At 37.7% G+C, this 27,003-nt stretch overlaps 1 protein-coding gene across 1 annotated transcript in view; it reads left to right on the top strand.

The window, feature by feature from the left end:
* The first annotated feature begins 9,857 nt into the window (after positions 1 to 9,857).
* The window catches only part of DNAJC27 (DnaJ heat shock protein family (Hsp40) member C27), a 46,987-nt gene continuing 29,841 nt past the window's right edge, over positions 9,858 to 27,003 (top strand). The window contains exons 1-3 of the mRNA XM_007191258.3: positions 9,858 to 10,149; positions 19,739 to 19,821; positions 24,910 to 24,979. Of these exons, the coding sequence (XP_007191320.1) occupies positions 10,063 to 10,149; positions 19,739 to 19,821; positions 24,910 to 24,979 (240 nt within the window). The 5' untranslated portion in view covers positions 9,858 to 10,062. The remainder of the gene's footprint in view (positions 10,150 to 19,738; positions 19,822 to 24,909; positions 24,980 to 27,003) is intronic.

The following is a 27,003-nucleotide window of genomic DNA, read 5'->3' on the forward strand; positions in this document are numbered from 1 at the left end:
TATGTGCACCCTTAGGGGCAAATTTCACCCATCCACTTTTTCACCCATCCCGCAGCATGCAGGATCTTAGTTCCCTGACCAGGGATCTAACCTGTGCCCCCTGCGGTGGAAGTGCAGAGTCTTGACCCCTAGACCAACAGGGAAGACCTGCCCAACCACTTTTAATCTGTCTTTTTGTAGACCTAGAAAATCAGATAATAAGGTGATATGATGACGCTTAAAACAAGAATTAATAAGTTCTGAGCAAGGATCTGAAGAACTCTGCTCTAGGTAAAGTGCTTTTGCATTAATGCACAGACTCAGGAACATTCACTCTCACTACTCGAAGGCCTTTTTAGGCTGTGCCCTCAGTAAGGTTCCACTTTAAAGCTGAGGTTACCACATAAAGCTTAAAGCTAGTGAGGTGTTATGTGCCCATCCAGAGAAGGCCTTTTCTAATTCAAGTCCCTGCTAGCCCAACTTTCCTTCTGGGTTGAGTAAAACAGAAACTAGTCATGGGGAGGGTGAGCTGGACCTAGTTATGCGATGGATTCCCAGGAAGTTATGACAAGCAGTGGTCACAGTTGTCACAAGCGGACAGTGGCCTTAGCAGGGAATGGCTGTGGCTTGAGTGGGATCTGAAAATACAGGGGGGAGAAGACGCCTGCCGAGTGTCTGTTCCTTTGTCTCATGTGCTGTTTCCCCACCACACGGTCTCTGTCTGGTTTCCATAGACACCAAGATCCATCACAGGAACAGCACGAGAAACTCTGAGCAGAGAAAAACATCAGGCCATGTCTGCTTTTTTAGCTCTTAAGCCCTTGTGAAAATTAGGTAGGAATCGTTTTTGTAAACTTTTTTGTACTGAAGCGTAACATACTACAGAAAAGTGCACAAATCATTAGTGTGCTGCTCAGTGAATTTTCACAACATGAACACACTTTTGTAACCATACCCAGATCAAGATATAGAACGTGACCAGCACCCAGATACCCTCTTTACACCCCTTTTCATTCACTAAGCCCAAAGATAACCAGAATCCTGACTCTTAACACCACTGATTAATTTTATCTGTTTTTGAACTTTGTGTAATTGGAATCATCCAGTGCAGACTCTTCTGCGTCTCGCTTCTTTAATTCAATATTATATTTATGAAAGTCATGGCAGTTGTGTAGTATTGTATAGCAAAATATAGTATTCCATCATAAGAATATACCACAACTTATTTATGCATTCTGCCACTGCGGGACAAAAGCGTTGTTTCCAGTTTTTGACTAATAGTACTGCTATAAATATATTCCTATGCAAAGAATACATACCCGATAAAAGATATATATCTAGAACATATAAAGAATTCTTACAAATCAATAAGAAAAAATAAACAACTCAATAAAACATTGTATGAGATAATTGAACAAGTACTTCATGTAAGAGGAAATAAACATATGAACATATGAAACATATAAACATATGAAAAGGCACCGAATCTCATTAGTCATCAGGCATAGGCAAATTAAAACGACCATTAGATACTACGACAAGCCTATAAAGGAAGGCTAGAATGAAAAAGACTGACAAAGTTGAGGGCCAATGAGAATTTGGAACAACTGGAATGCTCATTCCCTGTTGATGGGAGTGTAAATTGATAAAGCCACTTTGGAAAACTGTTTGGTAGCACCTACCAAAGCTGAACACATACGTAACCTTTGACAAAGTGATTCAACCCCATAGAAATGTGAATATAAGTAATTTTGATGGACTTTAATTGCAAAATGTTAAAGTTGCATTAAGCTAATAATAGGCATGACTAGTCAGTAGCAGACTGATCACTTCAAACCTTCTCTCTGTTGCCCATCTTAATCAGCATAGTTTCTACATTTTAACGGTTATCCACAACTTTTTTCAACATCCCTGGTATCTTTACCTGAACTGTTAAAGAGAGCTGGGTAAAAAGCAGAATCCTATGGCATAGCACTAGAGATTTCTTTCTTTCTTTCATTCTATTTCTTGTCATTCCCTTCCCTTTTCCTTCTTCCCTTCCCTTTTTTCTTTCTTAAACTTGTTATCAGGCTATTGCATGCCATTCACTGCAACTGGCTATGCAAATGGAAACACTTGTTTGTGCCAAAATCTCTACTCCCTGGTAACCAGACCAGTATGGCTGGAGCACCTGGAGATCTGGGGAAGAGCATGCTAGGCAGAGGGAAACTAAGTACAAAGTCCATGAGCTTCAAATGAACTTGGCATTCAAAGAATGGGAGGACGATGGCATTTGAGCTCTTTCACTCTAGTAATTCACCTGGTACCCCAGGATGTCTTCCAAGGAATCTGCACTTTGCTCTGAGTTCAAATTCCTTGGTAGGGTAAATGGCAGTTTTCTAGCTGTATCTGTATCACTGATTATCACTTGCCACAAACTCCTTATTGCCACATTCCACTTCTTGTTGGCATCCCTGTTTCATTGGTTTGGCACTTTCAGGATGGCTCAATCCCATGGCTGGCAAATTGGTGCCAGCTGTCATATGGGAGCTCAGCTGTGGCTGTAGATGGGGGTCGGTGGCCTCAGTTCCTCTCTGTGTGGGCCTCTCCACGAACTGCTGGGACTTCTGCATAGTTAGAATTTCAAAAGTGAGCATTCCAAGAGAACTAGAAGGAAATCACACTTTTTATTATCTAGTTTTGAAAGTGTCATAACATCACTTACACACAGTCATAAGGCCACCCAGATTCAAGTGAGAGAAGACATAGACCTCCCCCCGACAACACCTCTCAAGGGGAGGAATGGCGGTCCCATTATAAGAATATCGTATGGCAACCTTGAAGACACTATGCTAAGTGAAATAAGCCAGTCACAAAAGGACAAATACTGTGTGATTCAACTCATATTAGGTGCTGAGAGTAGTCAAATTCATAGAGACAGAAGTAGAATAGTGGTTGCCAGGAGCTAGGGGGAGGGAAGAGGGGAAATCAGTGTTTAATGGGTACAGAATTTCAGTTTGGGAAGATGAAAAGATCTGGAGATGGATGGCAGTAATGGCTGCACAACAATGTGAATGTACTGAATACTACACTTAGAAATGATTAAAATGGTAAATTTTATTTAAAAAAAAACCCATATGAGATGGAAGATATTGTTTCAGCCACACAGTCCTCGGGACGATAGTAGGATGAGTGTGTAGATGGCTATATGGCAGCATAATATTCACGTCCTTTGACAGGCTGCAGTGCTTGCTCAGAACTAAAATCCTGTACACTAATATGTAAGACAGAAAGGGCTAATCAGAGTCAGTATCTTCCAAGGTCCTTGTATTGCTCAGGAGAAACTCATCCTATGCCAGTTGCTTCTCCAAGTTTTTTACTCCCCTCCATCATCTGCCTGATTATTATTACTCTTCAGAATGCCCAGGTAGTTGTTCTGTATTTTTTTTTCAGTTTATACTTAGCAGTGGAAGACTTCATCTGCAGGGACTTTCACTGCCAAACTGGAAAGAGAGCTTCTCAAGAAACTGAATCTGTAGATAAAAACTATTCAGTGTGTATATTAGTTTTCTGTTGCAGTATAACAACAGCTTCAAACAACAGACACTTAGTATCTCACAGTTCTGTAGGTCAGAAGTCCCGGCACAGGGTAGCTGGTTCTCTGGATCAGAAATCTCACAAGGCTGAAATCAAGGTATCAGATAGCTGTGTTCTCATCTGCAGCTCAGGAGTTCCTGCCAGTCTTATGCAGGCTTTTGGCAGAATTCATTTTCTTGAGGTTGTAGGATTGAGGTGCCCATTGTCTTGCTAGCTGTTGGCTGGGAGTTGCTCTCAGCTCTGAGAGTCCACCAAGGTCCTTGCTATGTGGCCCCTTCCATCTTCAAAGCCAGCAATAGAGAACCTCCCTCACGTTGAATCTCTCTCACACTCTGAATATCTCTTGCCAGAAAAAGTCCTGTCCCATTTAAGAACTTACCTTAGGAATCCTAGGTCTGGCCCAGGGAGGATAATCTCCCTATCTTAAAAACAACTGATTTGGGACCTTGATTATATCTGCAAAATCCCTTTATGGCAACACTCAGATTAGTGTTTAATTAATGAACTGGGAGAAGACGTATGGATACTAGTAGCCATGAATCTTGGAGGCCATCCTGGAATTCTGCTTTTCATGGTGTGCCCTGGTATTGTGGGCATGTTTGTAATTAAGAGCTTTGCTGTCTAAAGATACATACAAAGATAAGTATTGCTATACATGTTTGCCTCAAAATACTCTGGGGAAGGAGGTGGGTATAGATGAAACAAGATTGGCCACATGTTGCTGTTGCTGAAGCTGGGAAATGAGTACAGAGCACTGATTGCATCATTCTCTCTACTATTGCAAAGGCATACATTTTGTCACAAATTATTCCAGAGAATAGAAAATGAAACAAAACTTCCAAATTTTTTTATGAAGAAAGTATAACATTAATATTTAAACCAGGTAAGTTCTCACAAAACTTCTTAATTTATTGTTGTATTAACAAATATTACTTAATTCCAATATTACTTAAGAACACTGATGCAAAAATTCTCAAAATTTTACCTTACAGAATTTGGCAATGTATGACAAAAGTAAACATGCATTTACCTTTGACCCAGTAATTCCACTTTTTAAGAAATTTACCCTGAAGACACACTGACAACAATATGAAAATACATAAATGCTCATAAATATATTTGATTGAAAAAACCATGGCATATCCACACAATGGAGTACTGTACTATGTAGCTGTAAAAAACAAATGAGTATGACTTTTGTGAGCTAATCTGGGGTGCTTTCCAGGATATATTGTTAAGTGAAAAAAGCAAAGTTCAAAAGAACACACACATATGCACACAGAGTTACCTTTTGTGCAATAAATAAGGAGAAATAAGAAAATATATATGTAACTGCTTATTTTTTACAAAAAGAAACATAAGAAGGAATAAACTAGAGTCTAATATGATTGGTTGCCCACAGGAGGTAGGTGAGAAGAGGTGAAGAGAATTGGGGTAAAGGGTGAAAGTGACACTTATCCAAGTATACCAATTTGTATCATTCTACTTTTGAAACTATGTTAATGTTTTACATATTCAAAAAACTTAATAAAGTCAAAAGTAATGAAGGGGAAAAAACTAAAATAAAGTACAAACATTAACAAATGAACTTAATTTTTTTTTTTTTTTTTTTTGGCCATACTGCACAGCATGGGGGATCTTAGTTCCCCCACCAGGGATCAAAACTGTGCCCCCTGCGGTGAAAGCCAGGAGTCTTAACCACCGGACCACCAGGGAAGTCCCTTAATTGTATTTCAAATGAAAATCATAATGACACCAAAGAGGAGAAAAAAGGATTAACCCAATTAACTTTTGAACATAATACTTATACTATATGAAAGTATATGACAAACTATATGTCAGTTTAAGACAAAAGTAGCTATAAGCAAATATTGAACTGTTTCTCAAAGTGTTTATTTTATTTTATTTTATTTTATTTTATTTATTTATTTATTTACAGCTGTGTTGGGTCTTCGTTTCTGTGCGAGGGCTTTCTCTAGTTGCGGCAAGCGGGGGCCACTCTTCATCGCGGTGCGCGGGCCTCTCACTATCGCGGCCTCTCTTGTTGCAGAGCACGGGCTCCAGACGCGCAGGCTCAGTAATTGTGGCTCACGGGCCTAGTTGCTCTGCAGCATGTGGGATCTTCCCAGATCAGGGCTCAGAACCCATGTCCCCTGCATTGGCAGGCAGATTCTCAACCACTGTGCCACCAGGGAAGCCCAGTGTTTCTGTTTTTTGACATGGTATGGGTTAGCAATTCTGAAACTACTTCCTCTGCATTGTAGGATTGAGTAAATGAGTAAATATATTGAAGATGAGAGCCAGGTTTCCTATTGTTGAAGAAGGGAATAATAAATATTGAAAGGGGGAAGACTAGAACAAATCCTGCTGTGCTAAAATGGATTGGGGATATCAGTATAAACTATATTTTAGTATATGGATTTATTATCCACATATTATGCATAGATTCATGTATGTATGTGTATATATATATATATATATATATATTTTTTTTTTTTTTTTTGGTTCAGTCAACTGAAAGGGCCCAAAGCAAAGACACCCTAGTATCAATGAGCACCTGTGGCACCTAGGTCTTGGTTTCTAAATACCATTCTCCACTAAAAGGACCTAGGGAACCAGAGCTCATTATTGTGCCAGAAAGCAAGGAAGTGCTAAAAAAATGGTGGAAACATATCAAAAAAATATGAGCCAACTTGAGCATTAAAATAAATAATAATAATAGCAGAATATTCATGGAGTAAAATAAGAATAAATGAGTCCATCCTGATATACATTAATAAATGAATGAATGAGAAAGGAAAGCTCTCGCTTATGGTAGACTACCAAGTAATAAATATAGGACAAAAGGTGGAGTTAGAAAATGATCATTTTGCACCCATCATAGTAATATCTCTTCAGCCATGAATCATCATAAAAATTTGTGGGTGAAAGTTCAATGAAGAAAGGATAGTTATATAATCTCAAAGTATCCCCTTACAAATTACTTACTGCAAAGGAAAAAAGTCACTTTACTGTGAATTACCTAGTGAACACTACCTTACACCTTAACCAACTAACTAAAGTTTACATCATTAATAAATGGAATATCTTGACATTACCGATCTTCTGATATGATGTCCTTAAAAGGACACAATGTCATTCTTGTGGTATTTCCACTAAACATAACTGAATCTAATCAGTTATGTTAGATTACATACAAATTGAGGGGTATCCTAAAAATAACTTCAGATTAAAAAAGACAAAAGATGTTTATGACAACTAAATGATGCTGGACTAGGCTCCAGACCAGGGGTAAAGAACATAGCTATAGAGAATACTATTAGAATAAATAGTGAAATTTGAATAAGGATTGTGAGTTAGATCCAAGTTTCCCAAATGTTCTTGGTTCAAGGTGCCCTTAGTGTCTCAATAATTTTTTCATGGGGTTCCTCAGCCAAAAACAAATCTAGTTCCAAACAACTTATTAAATATTTATGCCCTACCAATTTAGCTGCCATTTGCAAAACTAATACACATAAATTGAAAGAAAAATATTTTTATTTCATTCTTAAATAACCACAATTACTTACTAATGGGATTTATGCAGCTACTGTGCACTGCACAACTTCTCAAACCTTGGAATCAGATTGGACACGACCACACTTATTTCCTGCGCTACATTGATTTTTGCGCTGTACTTTTTATCACAAACACACACCGGAAAACCCAGCTTCCCAAATATATGACATATCCAAGGAATATGGCGCCACCTATTGTTAAAATTGTACATAACCTCGAGTGAGTAGTTTTGCATAGTTTTTCTTGCCTTGAGAATTTATAATTAAAATATCGCAGATATCCCCTATGAATTCACTGTGGTGCTGTGGGGCACCCAGTGCACAGTTTGAAAACCACAGGATTAGATAATAGTGTTGTATCAATGTTACATTTCCTTACTTTAATAAATATACTGTTGTTACGTAAGAGAATGTCATTGTTCTTAGGAAATGAACATTGGAGTATTTATGAATAAAGATGTCTGCAAATTACTCTCAAATGACTTAGAAAAAAATGTGTGTATATTTGTGTATACACAGATAGTGAGCACAATTGATATAGTAAATGAGCAAAATATTGACAATGAATCTGGATAAGTGGTATACAAGGTTTTATTTCCCCCTGCTATTCTTGAAATTTTTGAAAATATTTCAAAATAAAGATTTCTAAAAGATGCAGTACAATACTATATTTCGAAGTGTATATACATATGTAGTAAAACAACTTTTAAATGGGTGGAAATTAAAAGCACCAACTCAAATAGTTGCAATGCTTTGTAGAGTGGGAAGAGGGATGTACGTTTGGGGAAGAATACATACAATATTGCTGATGTTTTATTTGTTAAGGTTAAGTGGTGGATACACAGATATTCATCACATTATTCTTAATATCTTTAAGTATGTCCAACATATTTCATAATTTATTTTAAATAATAGGTAGAATCTTTCTTAATACATAAAAATAAAAAAACATGAGTAAATGAAAGCACATGGCTGTTGTTTATTGGGGATTACCATGTATTTCATGTACATTATCTCCTGTAACCCTTTCCACCACTCCATGCCCATGTCATGCCAACTTAATGTATAATAGGGCTGACTCCAGAGCTCACATTCCTAACCCCCATACCATATCTTCCAGCTCCATACATAGCTAATTCATGCTTCTCTTTCTTCTTTTTATCTTAGACTGGGAGAGAAAGCTAACTTTCTAGCTTTTTCAATTTCAAACTAATTTAACACACCTAGTAAACAATATGGCTGTACATATTCAAACCTTGAAAACATCAGTATGAAAAAATGGTAATAAATTTTAATCTTCAGCACATTTTACTGCTCTTATGCTCAATAGTATTATACCTAACCAGTCTTTAATAGTTGAAGATTTGACATTTTGCAATTACTCTTCTACAATACCAGTTCTATTACAGGGTCAGAGGTGAACTATCAAAGAAACAGACGTTTATTGATTTATTAAATCATACTGAGAGATTAACGTCTGGAAAATCAGTATAAATCCAATTCTTTTAAGCTTTAAACTATCAAAATGCTAACCAGGACTTATATTTCATCTTCGTAACGAATTTTAGAAGCTTCATTGAACTAAGTTATATTACTTGTTGATTATGAAAACAATCCAAAATAAGCTTTTTTCTTAAAAAGCATTTACTGTTTTAAAATTAAATTTTAAAATTAAAATGCTTGAAAATCTAATTTAAAATAACTGTTACAAAATTTTGAACCTCTAGTCACTATCTTCCTGCAATGTATTAATGATGTTGAAAGCTATGTGAGAACAGAAACAATGCTGCCTTTGCCCTCGTAATTTACTGGGAAATTGGCAGCCATTCTTTTTCAGGGTACTAAATAATCATTTGCCAAGTTCTATTTATCTTCTGTAACTACAGATATTGACTCAAAAAACTACAGTTCCTTTCAGACTGATTTCTATTCTAGAAAATGCTTTTCTTCTCATCGCTTGGAATCAGAATAGAAAAGTGGTTATCTTAGAATTCATTATTATTCTACTGTTATATTAACAACTAAAGGAAAGGTGAGAACAGAAGATGGGGTTAAATTTGCAAGAGTAGCAGGGAAAGGAGGTAAACGGAGCACACAGCTACAATCACACACACCTTGATAGAACTACAAGAGTGTAAGAAACGTCTAGACTGAGCTTTCCGCCTGCAGATGAGAACTACGTAATATAAAATCAAGGACTAAACTGAAACCTGTCCTGACTCCAAATGGACAACCTTTTTTTTTAAATGATAGGTACAAGATTCAGATCTTGCCTAATGGCCCTCTTCCAGAACCAAAGCCCGACTTCCCCACTTCCCTGGTTCCAGATCTCAGGAGAAAGTCCTCTCAGGAAGCCCGAAGGGAAACATAATATTGGAAGAGGGGTCAGTGGATGGGCCCATGGGTACTGAAGCATACACAAAAAGTACCCCAAAACGGACCGTGGTCTACTTCGAATATTTAGCGCCACTGGCCCTTGAACTAACCCATAATTCCAGCTACTTCCAGTCCGAGGATCTGCCCTGAATAGCCAATAAATTTCTACCACTCGGCCGCGAACCTAACAAATGTCTATGTCCTGTCGCCCCCTGAACACAAGGTAGTGCCCTCCCGGCAGAGTAAACTCAGCAACCTGCCGACGCCACCCTCCTGCCGAGGGACGCAGCCCGGAATAAATCCCGCGACCCCAGGGAACAGCCTAGTCTCCGGAGCCCGGCGATGACGTCACGCTGCCCCTTTCTAGCATCGCGAGACTCTCTCCTCCCTCACCCTGTTCCCTACGCTCCCAGTCGCCCGCGCCCGCTGCCAGACAGAGGCAGGGATGGCGAGCCGCGGAGCCGGGGTGGTGACGAGAGCAGCAGTTCCGCCATTGGACGAGGAAGCCTGAGGGACGGGCCAGCGTGGTGAACAAGGAGAGACCAAAGCGGGTGGCCCCGAGAGAGCCAGAGCAATGGAGGCCAACATACCGAAGCGGAAGGAGCCTGGCAAGTCCCTGCGTATCAAAGTCATCTCCATGGGCAACGCCGAAGTGGGAAAAGTGAGTGCCGCGCTGGGAGGGGCGGGACCACAGCGCGGCGGAGCGACGTGGCGATTGGCTGGGAAGGCGGCCACTCAACAGCTTGGGACCCAGCCTCCTCCCCGCCCCTGAGCGGGCCTGGGTCTCCTGGGGGATGCGGCTCCGCGGGGAAAACTCTCCTGACCTTTTTGACATTTGGGTTGCCCCCTTCCGACACCTAAGAAGGTGTCTCGAGTGGCCGCTAACCCTTGAATGTATCCCAAAGAGAGTAAGGAGGCCTGGGTCCTTATGTCAGATCGTTTGCCTGGATACCATACTTGCGTTCTAGGTGACCCGTCCAGGACTCAGAGGTGGAGAAAAAAAGTTTAGTTACCCCCAGCAGAGCTGGGGAGCCGAAGGGAACTTACTGGGCCATGTGTGAGGATGGGGATTTGTAAAATTTACTCCGCAGACGCGGAGACCAGAATCTACATTTCAATTGTAAGAGAGCATAACTGATGCTGAAGGTGTTTCACAGGGTACGTGCAATGGATGTCAAGGAACCTGCATTATTTTGTTTTGTTCGTTTGTTTTGTTTTTACTTCTGGTAGTGTCACCACATCCATTATCTCAAAGAAGTCTTAGTTCCACTGCCTTTTTCTGTGCTGCTTCTACTGGCTGTCAGCTCTAAGCTCTCCCATAGTATGGGGGGAGGGAGGGCGAGAGGTGAATGGAGTTCTTTCCCCACATGAATTCTAAGACTGCCTCTTCTTCACCCAAATTGTCTCTCCTTCAGGGTAAGTGGAAGCTGTTGGTTAAGAACCTTCCAAGGTCATCAAATAAGTGACTGAGCCAGGATTAGAACCTGGGTGTTCACATTCATTGCAGTGCTCTCTTTCCATCATTATTTGCTGTCAAAATCAACTCCCAGTAGGATCTACATGCCAAAAAAGCTGTTAATGGGAGTGTTTATGCCAGTGTCCTGCACATAGTTGATGCTCAGTAAATGTTTATTAGTGTCTTTTCTTTCCATTTAGTATTATCTTGTACTGTTTATGTATCTATGTGTATGTGGGTATTAACATAGCTGAAAGTCTACAATTATTGAATGTCAGTTATGTGCCAGGCATTGAAAAGAAAAGAATAAAACCTCTAGAAGGTTATGTACTAAACTGGCTAAGTGAGCATGCTCACTTTAAAAATTTTACTATGCTTAATGGTGCAATGTTAGAAATAGCTTAAAATGCCCAGTGTGTCACCACATTTATGTAATATGGTTCTAGATTTATTAGCCCATGCAATTAGACAAGGGAAAGAAATAACATACAAAATGCTGGAAAGGAGAAAGCAAAATTATCATTATTTGTTAATGATATGATTGTTTATCTGGAAACCCAAAGAGAATTAACTGAAACGCTATTAGAAAAGACAAAATTAATATACAATACTTTATCGCTTTACTATATCAAATTATAATTGTTTGGACTATATAATTGAAAAACTATTTTAATTTACAATAACAACCAAAATAAAGGGCCTAGGTTAAAACTTACAAAGAAATAGGTAGCACCTAGGACCTATATGAAAAACATTTCTACAAAGGGACACAAAATTACTTAGACAGATGGAAAGATATACTTTCTTCTTAATTAGAATCACTCAATATTTTAGAGATGTCAGTTCTTTAAAATAATCTACAAATGTGATTCAGTTCCAGTTAAAACAGCAATACTTTTTTTTTCTTCAGAACATAGTAAAAGGTACTAAAGTCCTTATGAAAAATTAAATGTAAGAATCAGCAAGAAAATTATGGAAAAGAAATGAGAGGAGACTAACGCTACCAGATATTAAAACATATTTTAAAGTTACAATCTTTTCCTATTGATACTGGAGAGGAAATATAGGGACATCAGTGGAACAGAATGGAGTCCAGAAATTAACCCAAACATACAAGGAAATTCAGTTTACAACAAATATAGTTAAACTGGGAAAGTAGGGACCATTTAATAAGCACTTTTACAACAACTTTCTACTATTTGGGGGTGGAGTGGATTCCTATTGAATGCCTTTCTCAAAGATAAATTTTTCACAGATAAAAGATTTAAATGTAATTTAAAAATTTTGCCTTAGTTATAAAAGTAATACATACTCATTTTAAAGAATTTGGAAAATATAGGAAGATATACAGATAAATAATTTCAAGTTAAAAATTAAGGCATGCCCTAGTAAATAATCCTTGCATCAAAGGGCAAAGCAAAGCAAATGACAGAATAACTAGAAAGCCATGAAAGGAGAGAATGCATGCCAAAATCTTCAGGGCAAATTTAAAGCTGTAGTGAAAGGAAAATGCATTATCTTACTCATTTCTTAAAAAGAGAGATTAAAAACTAAAGGAACATAATAGTTGTACAACTTTGTGAATATGCCTAGAACAGCCGAATTGTACGCCTTAAAAGTATGAATATTATGGTATATTATGGTATGGAATTTTAAAAAGTAAAGGAACTTAATACTTAAGACAGAAGATAGATGACACAAAATTCACCAAGAGAAAGAGAGAACTCCCTGGAAAGATTAATGAAAAAGAAAAATGCCTAAAATTTTATTTAAGAAAAATAGAGAAAGCAAAAAATTACAAGATTAATACTGAAAAGGAGACATAATCACATACTGGAAGAAATTGAAAGAAAGAGTAGAGACTACTACATTCAGTTCTGTGGGAACACATTTCACAATGTAGAGGAAATGGAGGATTTCTTAGCTAAATATAAATTACCAAAATTGACTTAAAAAGTAGAAAACCCAAATGACCAGTCACTTAAGGAGAAGTTGGAAAAGCAATTAAAGGACTTACTATCCAAAAAGGTATCAGGATCAGATGGCTTCATGAACAAGCTTTATTTAAGCTTTAAATAACACATAATTTCAGTTAAGTTATTCCAAGGCAGAAAAAGATGAACAGCACTCCAATTTATTTATGTAAAGTCATGATAACTTAAATAGCAAAACTTGGTATAATATCAAAAAAGAAAAGTGTATACCATTTTCACATATACATACAGATGCATAATTCCTAAATATCCACAAATAGAATTCAACAACATATCAAAACAATTTCACTATTAGCAAGTAGGGTTTATCCCACGGAGTGCAAACTTGGTTCAACATCAAGAAGTTAATCAACATAATTTGTTACATGAACTGATTACTAGAGAAAATATTTTCTGTACTGTAAAAAAAAAAATGATATAATCAACCTAATAAACACTTTAAGCAAAATCAGAATAAAATGAAACTACTTAAATATGAAAACCAATATTTTTTATTATTATTTTGAAAACAATAGTTATTATTAACCAACAGCAAACATACCAAATGGTAAAATGCTAAGGCCATTTCCTTTAAAATTAGATGCAGAAAAGGATACATACTATTTTCTTTTATTATTCAGCATTGTTTTAGAGGTTCTGGAGATGCAGTAAGAAAAAGGAGATTCCCAAGGGCTTAACTCCCTCTATGGGGGAATTTCTCTGTGGTCTTTGTTTATATCCAATTCAGCTTTCTGCATTGGCATCAATTTACCCCAGAATCCCAGCCCAGTTCTCAGTGTCCTCTAGGATCTGATCCTGATGTTCTTACCATTGACTCTTCATATCAACCAACTCTGAAGACTGCCCTAATTCTAGATTTCCAGTTATAATAAATATTTTCCTGTTAAGTCAGTTGAATTGGTTTCCCTTACTTGCAGTCAAAAGTACCCACATCGTACAGTATTATATATACTTCTCTGGAGTTTGCTTTTTCTCTCTCTCTCTCTCTTTTTTTTTTAATGACATCCAGGATTTATTTATTTATTTTATTTATTTATTTTTGGCTGTGTTGGGTCTTCATTGCTGCACACAGGCTTTCTCTAGTTGCGGCGAGCGGGGCTCGCACTGCACTTCGTTGCAGTGCGCGGGCTTCTCATTGCAGTGGCTTCTCTTGTTGTGGAGCGCGGGCTCTAGGCACGCGGGCTTCAGTAGTTGCGGCACGTGGGCTCAGTAGTTGTGGCTCACGGGCTCTAGAGCACAGGCTCAGTAGTTGTGGTGCACAGTCTTAGTTGCTCCGCAGCATGTGGGATCTTCCCGGACCAGGGATCGAACCTGTGTCCCCTGCATTGGCAGGGGGATTCTCAACCACTGCACCACCAAGGAAGCCCTGCTTTTTCTCTCTTAACAGTAGATTGTGGTGATTCCTCCAATCATCTGACATAGCTCCCATCACTCTTTTTCATGGTTGCATAATAGTCCATGACATGCGAGTATCTCCTCTATTGATGAGAATTCACTTGTTTCCCTTTTTCCCTACTACAAACAATCTTGCTATAATACATTTCTATAGGTATATATATCCTTAAATACCTGGACTAGAGTCCCAGGGGTAGAACTGCTGGGTTGAATAGCACATTTTAAAATTTTAGTAGCAATTGCCAATTGCTCTTCAAAAAGGTGTGTTTCTACCAGTAATATGCTGGTACGTTTCCCCCTAACTCCCTGCCAACACAGTATTGTCATTCTTTTGATTGCTACTAATCTGGTTAGTGAGAAGTAATTTCATTGTTACTTTAATTTGCATTTCACTGACCACAGATGAAGCTGAACATCTTTTCAAATGCTTATTGAACATTTGGATTTGCTTTTCTGTGGATTGCTCAATTTATAGTCCCTGCCTATTTTTCTCTTGGATAATGTGTCTTTCTTACCAGTTTTTCTGGTTGGGGGACGTTAGAGTTATTAACTTTTTGCCAGTCATATAAGTTACAAATATTTGCCCCAGTATGTTGTCTTTTAATACTTTTATATTTTACCATACAATTGCTTTTATTATTATTTGTATATACTCAATTATGCCTACCTTTTTAAAATTGAAATATAGTTGACGTATAATATTATGTTAGCTCCAGGTGTACTACGTAGTGATTTGACATTTGCATACGTTATGAAATGATCACCACAAGTCTAGTAACCAGCTGTCCCCATACAAAGTTCTTACAATATTATTGACTATATTCCTTACGCTGTATAACACATCCTCGTAGCTTACGTTTTGTAAGTGGAGGTTTGTACCTCTTAATCCCATTCATCTATTTCACTTCCCCATCCCCCATACCCTCTGGCAACCACCCATTTGTTCTCTGTATCTATGAGTCTGTTTTTGTTTTGTTTGTTTGCTTTGTTTTTTAGATTCTACAAATAAGTGAGATCATATGCTAGTTGTCTTTCTTTGACTTATTTCACTTAGCATAATTCCCTCTAGAAATCATTCATGTTTTCACAAATGGTAAGATTTCATTTTTTTAAAATAGCTGAGTAATATTCCATTGTGTATATGTGCCACATCTTCTTTATCCATTCATCTACAGATGGACACTTAGGTTGCTTCCATGTCCTGGCTATTGTAAATAATGCTGCAGTGAACATTGGGGTACATACATTTTTTCAAATTGGTGTTTTTGTTTTCTTCAGGTATATACCCACAAGTGAAATTGCTGGATCATATGGTAGTTCTATTTTATTTTTTTTAGGAACCACCATACTGTTTTCCATGTGGCTGCACCAATTTACAATCCCACCAACATTGCACGAGGGTTCCTTTTTTTTCACATCCTCTCTAACACTTGTTATTTATTGTCTTTTTGATGATAGACATTCTGACAGGTGTAAAAGGTGATATCTCATTGTGGTTTTGATTTGCATTTCCCTAATGATTAGTGGTGTTGAGCATCTTTTTCACGTGCCTGTTGACCATCTGTATGTCTTCTTTGGAAAAATGTCTATTCAGATCCTCTGCCCATTTTTTAATTGGGCTATTTGTGTTTTTTGATGTTGAGTTGTCTGAGTTCTTTCTATATTTTGAATATTAACCCCTTATCAGATATATCGTTTGCAAGTATATTCTCTCAGTCAGTAGGCTACCTTTTCATTTTGTTGATAGTTTCCTTTGCTGTGCAAAAGCTTTTTAGTTTGATGTAGTCCCATTTGTTTATTTTTACTTTTGTCTCTCTTGCCTGAAGAGACAGATCCAAAAAAATTATGCTAAGACTGATGTCAAAGAGTGTACTGCCTATGTTTTCTTCTAGGAGTTTTATGGTTTCAGGACTTAGATTTAAGTCTTTAATCCATTTTGACTTTATTTTTGTATATGGTGTGAGAAAGTAGTCCAGTTGATTCTTTTACATATAGCTGTCCAGTTTTCCCAACACCATTTATTGAAGGGGGTGTCTTTTACCATTATATATTCTTCCCTCTTTGTCATTGATTAATTGACCATATAAGTGTGAGTTTGTTTCTGGGCTCTCTATTCTGTTCCATTGATCTATGTGTCTCTTTTTGTGTCAATATCCTACTGTTTTGATTACTGTCACTTTGTAGTATAGTTTGAAATCAGGGGGTATGATACCTCCAGCTTTGTTCTTTTTTCAAGATTGCTTTGGCTATGCCTGTCTTTTTTTTTTTTTTTCTTTATTGGAGTATGGTTGCTTTACAATGTTGTGTTAGCCTCCACTGCACAACAAAATGAATCAGCCATACACATACAGATTATGCCTGTCTTTTGTGGTTTCTGGGTTTTCTTTCTTGGTTGAAAAGGTTTCCCTAAGGTTGTACATATGTTGCACATTTTCTTCTGAAATTTTTATTGTTTTATTTTTAAATACTTAAATCATAAATTTATCTGTAATTTATTTTTGTATATAGGGAAGTTCAGGGCCCAACTTAATTTTTTTCCTGATGGATATGCAATTGTGCCAGTAATATTTTACTAAATAAATTATTTTTTTCCCATTGACTTTAAATATCACCTTTGTCACTTTTTAAATTTTTATATATAATGGGATCTATTTCTGAGCTCTCTGTTCTGTTCTACGGACCTACTTGTCTTTTCTTATGCCAGTATAATACTCTCTCAGTTTCAGACTATATTTTAGTATCTGTCAATACAAATTCCCACCTCTTTTTACTGCCCTGCCCCTTTCCTGTTTTTCATACTTGAATTAGTTCTTCTCAGATAACTGTTCTTTCATATGAATTTTAGGGTAATTCTATTAGGAAAAAAAAGATTCAAACCTTAAGATTTATTTTTCAAACCTTATGATTTTAATTGGAACTGCATTTAAAAAGTGCCTAAAAAAATCTATTTAAGAAAAATAGAGAAAGCAAAAAGTCTCTCTATATTTATGTTATTTAACTTAGTTTATAAGATCCTAAGGCCCAGGAACCCTGTCTCTTTGGTTATAGGGAGTGGTTATTCACACCATTAATTAAATGTGTATCTCTTTAAATACTTAGGGCTAGTGTTTAAATAGCGTACTGGAGTTAAAGGACTTCCTGGTCCCTTAATCTCATGAATAATTTAGAAAAAGGCTATATTTATTTTTCTAGGATACTGTGAGAGAAAACATTTGAGAAGTGCTTTCAACCTGTAAAGTGTTTTTTAAAAGTATAGCCTCTGGGCTTCCCTGGTGGCGCAGTGGTTAAGAATCTGCCTGTCAATGCAGGGGACATGGGTTCGAGCCCTGGTCTGGGAAGATCCCATATGCTGCGGAGCGACTAGGCCCGTGCGCCACAACTACTGAGCCTGCGCGTCTGGAGCCTGTGCTCCGCAACAAGAGAGGCCGCGACAGTGAGAGGCCCGCGCACCGCGATGAAGAGTGGCCCCCGCTTGCCACAACTGGAGGAAGCCCTCGCACAGAAACGAAGACCCAGCACAGCCAAAAATAAATAAATAAATAAATTAAAAAAAAAAAAAAAGTATAGCCTCTTAGCAGTACTCACTCCAAAGAAGTTTTTCCTTCAGTTCACAATGAGCTTATTAAGTACTTTCTAAAGCAACTGTCCTATTTAATATAGATTGAAGTTCATCAGGAAAGTGTTTGAGCAGAATAAGCTTCATGACCAGCACTTCAAGTAAATTATGTTTCATGAGTGCTAAGGATTGCTATTAATGTACAAGTCATTTTAATTCAGTTTTTCATTGGCACTGAGCTAATTGCTCAGATATAAAGTTATAAGATATAAAGAAGTAAAATACCGGTGCTTGCCCTCAAGTAGTTTACTGTCTAGCTGAAGAAGTAAGATAAATATGCACATGTGAAAAGATAACAAGGCAGTGAATAACTGATAACAAATACATTATATATGTATATATACATTTATATACATATATAGTATATGTACTATATACACATATAGTATATAAAAAGTGTTAGAGAAGTTCAGATGTGGGCAAGATCTCTTATAACCTGGAAGCTCAGAGTTTGCACTGGACCTTAAAGGATAAGTAAGATTTGGAAAGAAGGGAGAAAGCTCTTTCCAAGTAGAGAGAAAAGTAATGACAAAAGTCAGGCCTGGGAGTTTTGCAGAAATGGAGGGTTTATATTAGAAGGGTTTAGACAGAAAAGACAGATTAGGGCCAGATTATGGAGGATCTTGAATAACGGACAAAGGAATTTGGATGCTGAACTCTTGGCAGTGAGAAGCCACTGAAAATTTTTGAGTTAGGGAAGTGAAATAACATTAGTGGTATGCAGTGTTGATTGAAGTTGGGAGGGAAAGGGGACATAAAGACCAATAAAGAATTTCCTGTAGTTGTAGTTGTACAGAAGTAGATGATGAAGACTTAAACCAAAATGGTATCAGTGGGAATTGGAGTGAGGAGAAAGATGGAAGAAACATTCAAAGGAAGATCTAGACTCAGAATCAAACATGACTTCAGTAATATAATACCCTGTAATTGGGAAAATGGTGGCATTATTAACAGAACTAGGATGTGAGCAGGATTCGCTGTTTTTATGTATAAGATTAGTTCATTTTTGGGCATTTTGAGTTTGTGGAACAGTGGGACATCTAAGTAGAAATTAGTCTAGTAGATATTTGGAAATGTGGATCTGGTCTGGGGAGGGAGGTCAAGGTAGACAGATATTTTGGTGTTATTATTAAAAATATAAGAGTAGAAGAGGTCTTCAAAAGAAAAGAGAAGGACTTCCCTGGTGGCTCAGTGATTAAGAATCCGCCTGCCAATGCAGGGGACACGGATTCTATCCCTGGTCCGGGAAGATCCCACATGCTGCAGAGCAACTAAGCCCGTGCGCCACAACTACTGAGCCTGCGCTCTAGAGCCGGGGAGCCACAACTACTGAGCCCATGTGCCACAACTACTGAAGCCCATGCGCCTAGAGCCTGTGCTCCGCAACAAGAGAAGCCACCGCAAGGAGAAGCCCGCGCACCGCAACGAAGAGTAGCCCCCACTCGCTGCAACTAGAGAAAGCCCACGCGCAGCAACAAAGACCCAACACAGCCAAAAATAAGTAAATAAATAAATAATAATAATTTATAAAAAAAAAGAAAAGAAAAGAGAACAAGGATTGAATGCTAAACTGAAAACATACCCATATTTGGTATTAAGGGAAGAATTTTAAAATAATTTTTCTTTAAAATCTTCACCTTTAGTATTTGTTTCAGTTATTTTATAGTTTTGGCTTTTGAAAAAGCTTTGTGTCTCATGGTGAATGAAGAAACCATAATGAAGAAATGTACTTATTTTGTATACATTCCCAGAGTGTCTTTACTAAAAGCATGTGTTTTTACCTTTTTAGAGCTGCATTATAAAGCGATACTGTGAGAAAAGATTTGTGTCTAAATACCTTGCGACAATTGGAATTGACTATGGAGTCACAAAGTGAGTACATGTATTCTTTCCTTGGGCTTGCAAATTACATAGAAATTCAGAACCCTTCTAAACTGATCTGTCTTGAAATGGAGAGTCTGAAGATAAACTGGGACACATAGGAATGAGACCTTTACAGATAGTAGTAATCACATCATTTGTTCATCATGGAGTACCTTCTCTTTGCCAGGCTTTGTGTGGAGTGGAGGGTCTGGTGATGAGCAAGTCAGCACAAAGCCTGCCTGGCAGATGTAGCTTTTCAGGAAGCATGTTTCTATATAAGCAGGTCTCGTTAGCAGTTATGTTTTTAGAGAATTTTGAAGTGTTCTCTCCCAAAAGCCTAAATATTATGTGGAAAATTTTCTATCGGAGAACTTCCTTTTATGATCTTTACATCCTATTAGAATCCAGCAAAAATGATCTGGGAAGAGTAAAATTAGGTATAACTGGGGATTTATTTGGAGATGAATCAAGGGTGGGTTGAGCTTGGGGAGATAGGGTCACATTAACAGGAAATTACACTGGGGGAAAGTAGAATTGGGGTAGACAGCACATCCCCAAAGGTGGAACTTCAGGTGCTCACTATTCTGACCTCAACCTGCCCCTTCCCTTCTCTGTTATCTCATTCTTTGACACACTTTACTCTCCATCCATGCTGAATCTGTGCCATCCTGCTTTCCTATCTCAGTGCCATCATTCATTCTGTCCACCTGAAGTGTCCTTTCCCCTCATCTCTCCGCCTGTCAGTCTCCTCAAGGTATAAAGTGTAACTGTTCCCGTATGGCCTTCTGAACAGCTCCTTTATCAGTCAGGACTCATTTTAGTTGAAAATGACAGAAATATTAAAATTCTCTGCTATTCATGGGTCTCAGCATAAATTGTCTTGTGTTATCATTTGTATATGTTTAATGTCTCCTGCTAGATTTAAAGCTCCATTAAGCAGGGGCTATTAGTATAAATTATCTCCAGGTGCCTGGTACAGTGCTTATACATAGTCGACACTCAATAAGTAATTATTGTTAGGTAAGATAGATACATCTGAAGAGGAAGTTTGCAACATTAGAATATGAAGGCAACATTCAAGAAGGTAGACTAAAGTGGTAGGGTGTATCTATACTTCAGGGCACAGGATTTCATCAGTTATATGGTAGGATATCCTATTCAAGGCAGTTTTGTTTTGAATCCATGTTAAGTAGCTAATTTATTCATTTAAGAAATAAGAGTTACCATGTTATGCCCTAGAACTGTGGTTTATTCAACAGACTACAGTCATCTCTCAATATCCAAGGGATGTTGGTTCCAGGATCCCCTGTGGATACCAAAATCTGCAGATGTTCAAGTCCCTTATATAAAATAGTGTAGTATTTGCATGTAACCTATGCATATCCTCTCAATACTTTAAATCATCTCTATAATACCTAATACAATAATATATCAATAAATAGTTTTAAATACAATGTTAATGCTATGTAAATATATAGTTGCCACCTTACGGCAATTTCAAGTTTTGCTTTTTAGAACTTTCTGGAATTTTTTTTCTGAATATTTTTGATCCAAGTTTAGTTGAATCCATGGATACAGAGCCTTCCGTAAGGCTGACTGTATTGTTTCTGGTTGATTTTTTTTTTTTTGTCTTATGGTGAGGAGGAGGATATGATTGACAGAAACCCAACTCAAGCCAAAAAAAATCAATTCACATAATCCAATTATAAGGATGTAGCTGGGCCTCAGAGATCGCTGGAACCAGGGAGAGAATATAATCTGGTCCTTTCATGACGTGTCTCTCTCTACCTTTTGGCTCCTTATCCACAGCTGCTGGTAGCTCTCAAGTTTACCAAAACTGATCACAAATTTAAAAAATACCAGGGAAGGTTTTGATTGTCCAGGTGGAGATAGGTGCCTTTCCCCAGCTCAGTTAGCTGTGGCCAGCAGAGTGGCATCAAAAAAGAAGATGGAAGAACCCATTTAAATCACAGTTGGGAGAAGGAGGGTACTCTTTTGGGCAGTCAAAACAGTAGATTTGTATATGTATAGCTGATTCACTTTGTTATAAAGCAGAAACTAACACACCATTGTAAAGCAATTATACTCCAATAAAGATGTTAAAAAACAAAACAAAACAAAAATAGATTCCCACTCCATCCTTCAGATTTCAGTATGCTTAAGAATTAGTTGTAGAGTTTGTGAAAATGAATATTCCTGAGACCCACCCACTAAGATTCGGATTCACTGGATCTGAGGTGGGGCACAGGACTACATTTTAAACACCCTCCCCATCTTTCCATATAATGATGCAGGTGGTCTTCAGGCCACAATTTAGGATAGCACTGGCTTGAGGTAATGAATTACCATTTTTCTTACGGTAATTTCCTCTGTCAGACTTCTGAATTAAATTGACCTCTTTTGAGCTTCAATTTGTGAACACATTTGTGTTACTTCCTGATTTTATAAACTTCAGTTCCATCCCTTCTCAGCTACTATCTGGCAAAACTTTCTAATATAAATTGTTACACGAGATCTAATGCAGATGCTCTCAAACTCTGTTATTATTTTGTTTTGTTTTGCTGTTCTCACACTCTCTTTTGTAAGATGGATCCTGATTTCACAGATGTTAAAATGAAAACAAATGTGCATCTTAGAATTGATGAAATATGGCAGAGAATTCAGGAATGAAGAAATCATGATAAGATGATTAGTGGTTAGTTTGATTGAAATATACAAGTAATATAAAACAACTGTAGGAATTATGGTCTCAGAAAAGAAAGTGGAAAAAAAGTGAAAAAAAAGTAATAGAGAGTGGATGTTATAAACTTGGACAGGGAACAATAATCATAAATAAACCAGGAGGTAGTATAGAAACAATGGGAGCAGGTGCTGCTGTCCTTGTGGTCCATGGGAGGGACTCTTACCAATGTTGTCTAAGCTGAAACATGTTACTTAAAAAAACATAACTTGAATCTGTTAATTTATTGCTAATAATCTCCATTTTTAACCTTACAGGAATCTTTTTTAGGAAATACTGTTTCTGTGGTAAAGAGCATTTATATTTAAAGCTCAATAATTCCTCCCAGTTTACATCAGTTTCTTTTTTTTTCTTTTGTTAAATTCAGTGAAATGTAAATTTTATGCTTTTAAATTAATATAATCCCAGTTTTATAAAAATATTTATGTCTATCAGTCTTATCTATGTACAGAAAGAAGTCTACAGTAATGTTCATCTGTATTAATGAAGGTTTTTCTTCTGGGTGGTAGGATTTGGGATAACTTTTAAATTTTCATCTTTCTACTTTTCTTTAGTGTTTGAATTATTTATGATGTTTCATTCATTCATTTTCCAATAGTGATTTTTCTTTTTTTTTTTTTTGTATGTGAACATTCATAGAAGCTATATTTCTAGTAGCGCCAAGTTAGAAACAACTCAAATGTCCATCAACAGATTAACATAAACAAACTGTGGCATATTCATATGATGGAATACTACTCAGCACCAAAAAGGAACAAACTATTCATATATGCAACAACATAGATAAACCCTAAAATAATAATGTTGAGTAAAAGAAGGTAGACAAAAAAGTGAACACATGGCATGATTCCACATATATCCAATTCTAGAAAAAGTAAAGTGATCTAATAGTGACTGATAGCAGATCAGTGGTTGGCTAAGTAGGGCAGGAAGGGCAGGAAAGAGGGGTTTCAAAGGGACCCAAGGAAATGAGTGATGAATATGTTCATTGTCTTGACTGTGGTGATGGCTTCACAGGCGTAGACATATGTCAAACTCATCAAATTGTATACTTTAAACATGTGCAGCTTACTGTACATCAATTATACTTCAGTAAAGCTGTTCAAAAGAAGGAGGAGGGAATGTGGCAGCCCTTGGCCCCACGGTGGAGACCAGTCTCTCCTCTGCTCTCCTGGTTGGGTGCAGATGTGAGTGTGGGGTTTATCTACAGAACCATGTCTCCTCTGCCATCCAGGTATTCTTTACCTACACAGCTGCATCTCCCCCAGTTGTTCCAGGTTTCTCAAAGGCAGGGCAGTGCCTTCTGTTTCCAGCCTCTCCTGGGGTTGACCATTCTAGTCTGGTCACATATTTGCAGAGATGGGCAGCCAAGATAGGGAGGTTCTGTAACATCTGGTGCGTGGGCCCTGCTGCTTCAGAGGGCAGAAATGGGACCACACAGGAGCCACGGGGACCGCATGCCAGGTCAACACCTTTGCCGGGCACCTTGCCCTCGGTTTGCCCTAACACCACTGAGTGTGGACGGGGAGACGACTCCACACCCTTCTTTCCAGATAAGAAAACAGAGGCCCAGAGTCCCGGGCTGGGGACCGAGGTGAAAAAAGAATGGAAACGGCCTCCCAAAGGAGGCTGCCTGCGGTCACGCACAGTCCTTCAAGGGTCCCGCGGCCTGCCCCATTACTCTGTCAGCCGTCCCCAGCCAGCCGCCTTTGCTATAGAAACAGTAATAGTGATTTTTCTTTAAAAAAATAAACGGACTGGAAGCAAGTATACTGTGATGTTAACAGTAGTTAATTCTAACATGAATGGTTGTTATTTCCCTTTTTGTCCTCTTCTGTATTTCCAAATTTCTGAAAACAAATTGACTATTGTTCTTGCTCAAATGAAGGGCATAGGAAAATTAAGCAATCGACATTAATAATATACATCTTTATACTATTTATTTTGTACTATTTATTGTACCGCATGGTAACCAAGCATAACCAATAGTAATTACGGTGTCTTACTAAGTGAAGTAAAACATTTTGTTTTCCTTCGTCTTGCTCCTACTGTCCCAAATCCTTTTTTTTTTTTTAGCACCACAGTAATAGCTACTATTTGTTTGTTACGGGGTGTGGACTGAAGTGTCGAGGTAAGGTGAGGCTAAATGAGTTCAGGGTTCTTAAAACAGTAGCCACCTGCCAGGTTGCCGGCTCCTGTTGTAAAGATTATCTGGAATCAAGAAGAGGCACTAAGAAAGTACCTCTTTTAAATTTCATACACATAACCTTTTGAAATTCATAAGTGACATAAATGATATTAATATGAATACAGAAGCCATGACCTTCTTTGGGATTGTTTGCATTTGAACATTTCAGGGTACAAGTCAGAGACAGAGAAATCAAAGTTAACATCTTCGATATGGCTGGACATCCCTTCTTCTACGAGGTAAGAAAGACTTTTTGAGAAAACCTATATCCAGTATTGTCAGTGGGTTGAAGGAAAGATCCCGAATTACCGAACAACCAATATTCAAGTCATGTGTAAAAATAGGTAAATTTAGCTGGTGTTTGTGGCTTCCCTTCGGAGCTTTAACTTAATGGACATCTGTTGGTCTTTTGTGCTATCCCCTTAAATAGTGGTAGGAAATTTTATTGCTAATGTTTCAAACACTTAGATAAGACATTTTAACCTTCAAAGGACTGTTACTTTTTACTTTGTGCCTTAGCCCAGAATGTGAAAAGATAATTACATACGTACAGGGACTTAGGAATTCAGAAATGAACCCTTTGTAGCAGTGTTCTAGAGTGATTTTTCCAGTGCACTCCTCAGTCATGTGTGCTCTCTCCCCAGAAGAAGCTAAAGCAGCCTCACTTGGTTTACTTTCATCTGCTTATCAGTCCTAAGTAGTCTCAAAATCAATCTCATGGCCTTTATCTTTTGTTTTTCCTTCCTTGGGTTTTTCATTTATTCCCTCCCTTCTGCTTGCTTTGGGTTTATTCTACTCTTCTTGTTCTAGGTTCTTGAGGTGAGAGCTTAGATTATTGATTTGAGACTTTCTTTTCTAATGTATGCATTTAGTATTATAAATTCCCCTCTCAGTACTGCATAGCTGTATCCCACAAATTTTGATATGTTGTATTTTCATTTTCATCTCATTCATTCAGCTTTTTTTTTTAATTTCCCTTGAGATTTTCTGTTTGACCTGTGGATTATTTAGAAGTGTGTTGTTTAGTTTCCAAGTGTTAGAAATTTTCCTGTTATCTTTCTGTTATTGATTTCTAGTTTTGATTTCATTGTGATCAGAGAACACACTATATGATTTCAATTTTTAAAAATTTGTTGAGGTTTCTTTTTCATGGCCCAGGACGTGGTCTATCTTGGTATATGTTACATGGGTGCTTGAAAAGAATGTATATTCTGCTACTGTTGGATAAAATGTTCTATAAATATTTATTAGAGCCTGTTGGTCAGTGGTGTTGTTGAGTTCTTTTATATCCTTGCTGATCTTCTGTTTAGTTCTGTCAGTTGCTAAAAGAGGGGTTTTGAAGTTTCCAACATTAATTGTGGATTTGTCTGTTTCTCCTCTATTGATTTTTGCTTCACATATTTTGCAGCTCTCTTGTTTGGTGCATATACATTTAGGATTGCTATGCCTTCATTATATAATTTTATTATTATATCCTGTCCCCCCTGTGTCTCTGGTAATTTTCTTTCTAATGTCTATTTTACCTGATATTAATATAGACATTTCTGCTTTCCTTTGGTTAATATTTGTGTGATACATCTTTTTCTTTTCTTTTTTTTTTTTTAAGTTAAGATTCTTTTTTTTTTTTTTAATTTATTTCTTTATTTATTTTTGGGTGTGTTGGGTCTTCGTTTCTGTGCGAGGGCTTTCTCCAGTTGCGGCAAGCGGGGGCCACTCTTCATCGCGGTGCGCGGGCCTCTCACTATCGCGGCCTCTCTTGTTGCGGAGTACGGGCTCCAGACGCGCAGGCTCAGCAATTGTGGCTCACGGGCCCAGTTGCTCCGCGGCATGTGGGATCGTCCCAGACCAGGGCTTGAGCCAGTGTCCCCTGCATTGGCAGGCGGACTCTCAACCACTGCGCCACCAGGGAAGCCCGATACATCTTTTTCTATCCTTGCACTTTCAGCCTGCTTATATCGTTATATTTGAAGTGATAAGACAATACATAGTTCAATCATGTTTTTTAATGTATTATGCCAATTTCTGTCCTTAGACCACCTACTCTTACGTAGTTATTGATATGTTAGTGTTTAAGTTTATTATTTTTGTTTGTTTGTTTTCGTTTTTTTAAAAAAATGAATTTATTTATTTATTTTTGGCTGCTTTGGGTCTTCGTTGCTGCCCGCGGGCTTTCTCTAGTTGTGGTGAGCGGGGGCTACTCTTCGTTGCGGTGCATGGACTTCTCATTGTGGTGGCTTCTCTTGTTGTGGAGCACAGGCTCTAG

The sequence above is a fragment of the Balaenoptera acutorostrata genome, chromosome 12, assembly GCF_949987535.1.
Source record: "Balaenoptera acutorostrata chromosome 12, mBalAcu1.1, whole genome shotgun sequence".
NCBI lineage: Eukaryota > Metazoa > Chordata > Mammalia > Artiodactyla > Balaenopteridae > Balaenoptera > Balaenoptera acutorostrata.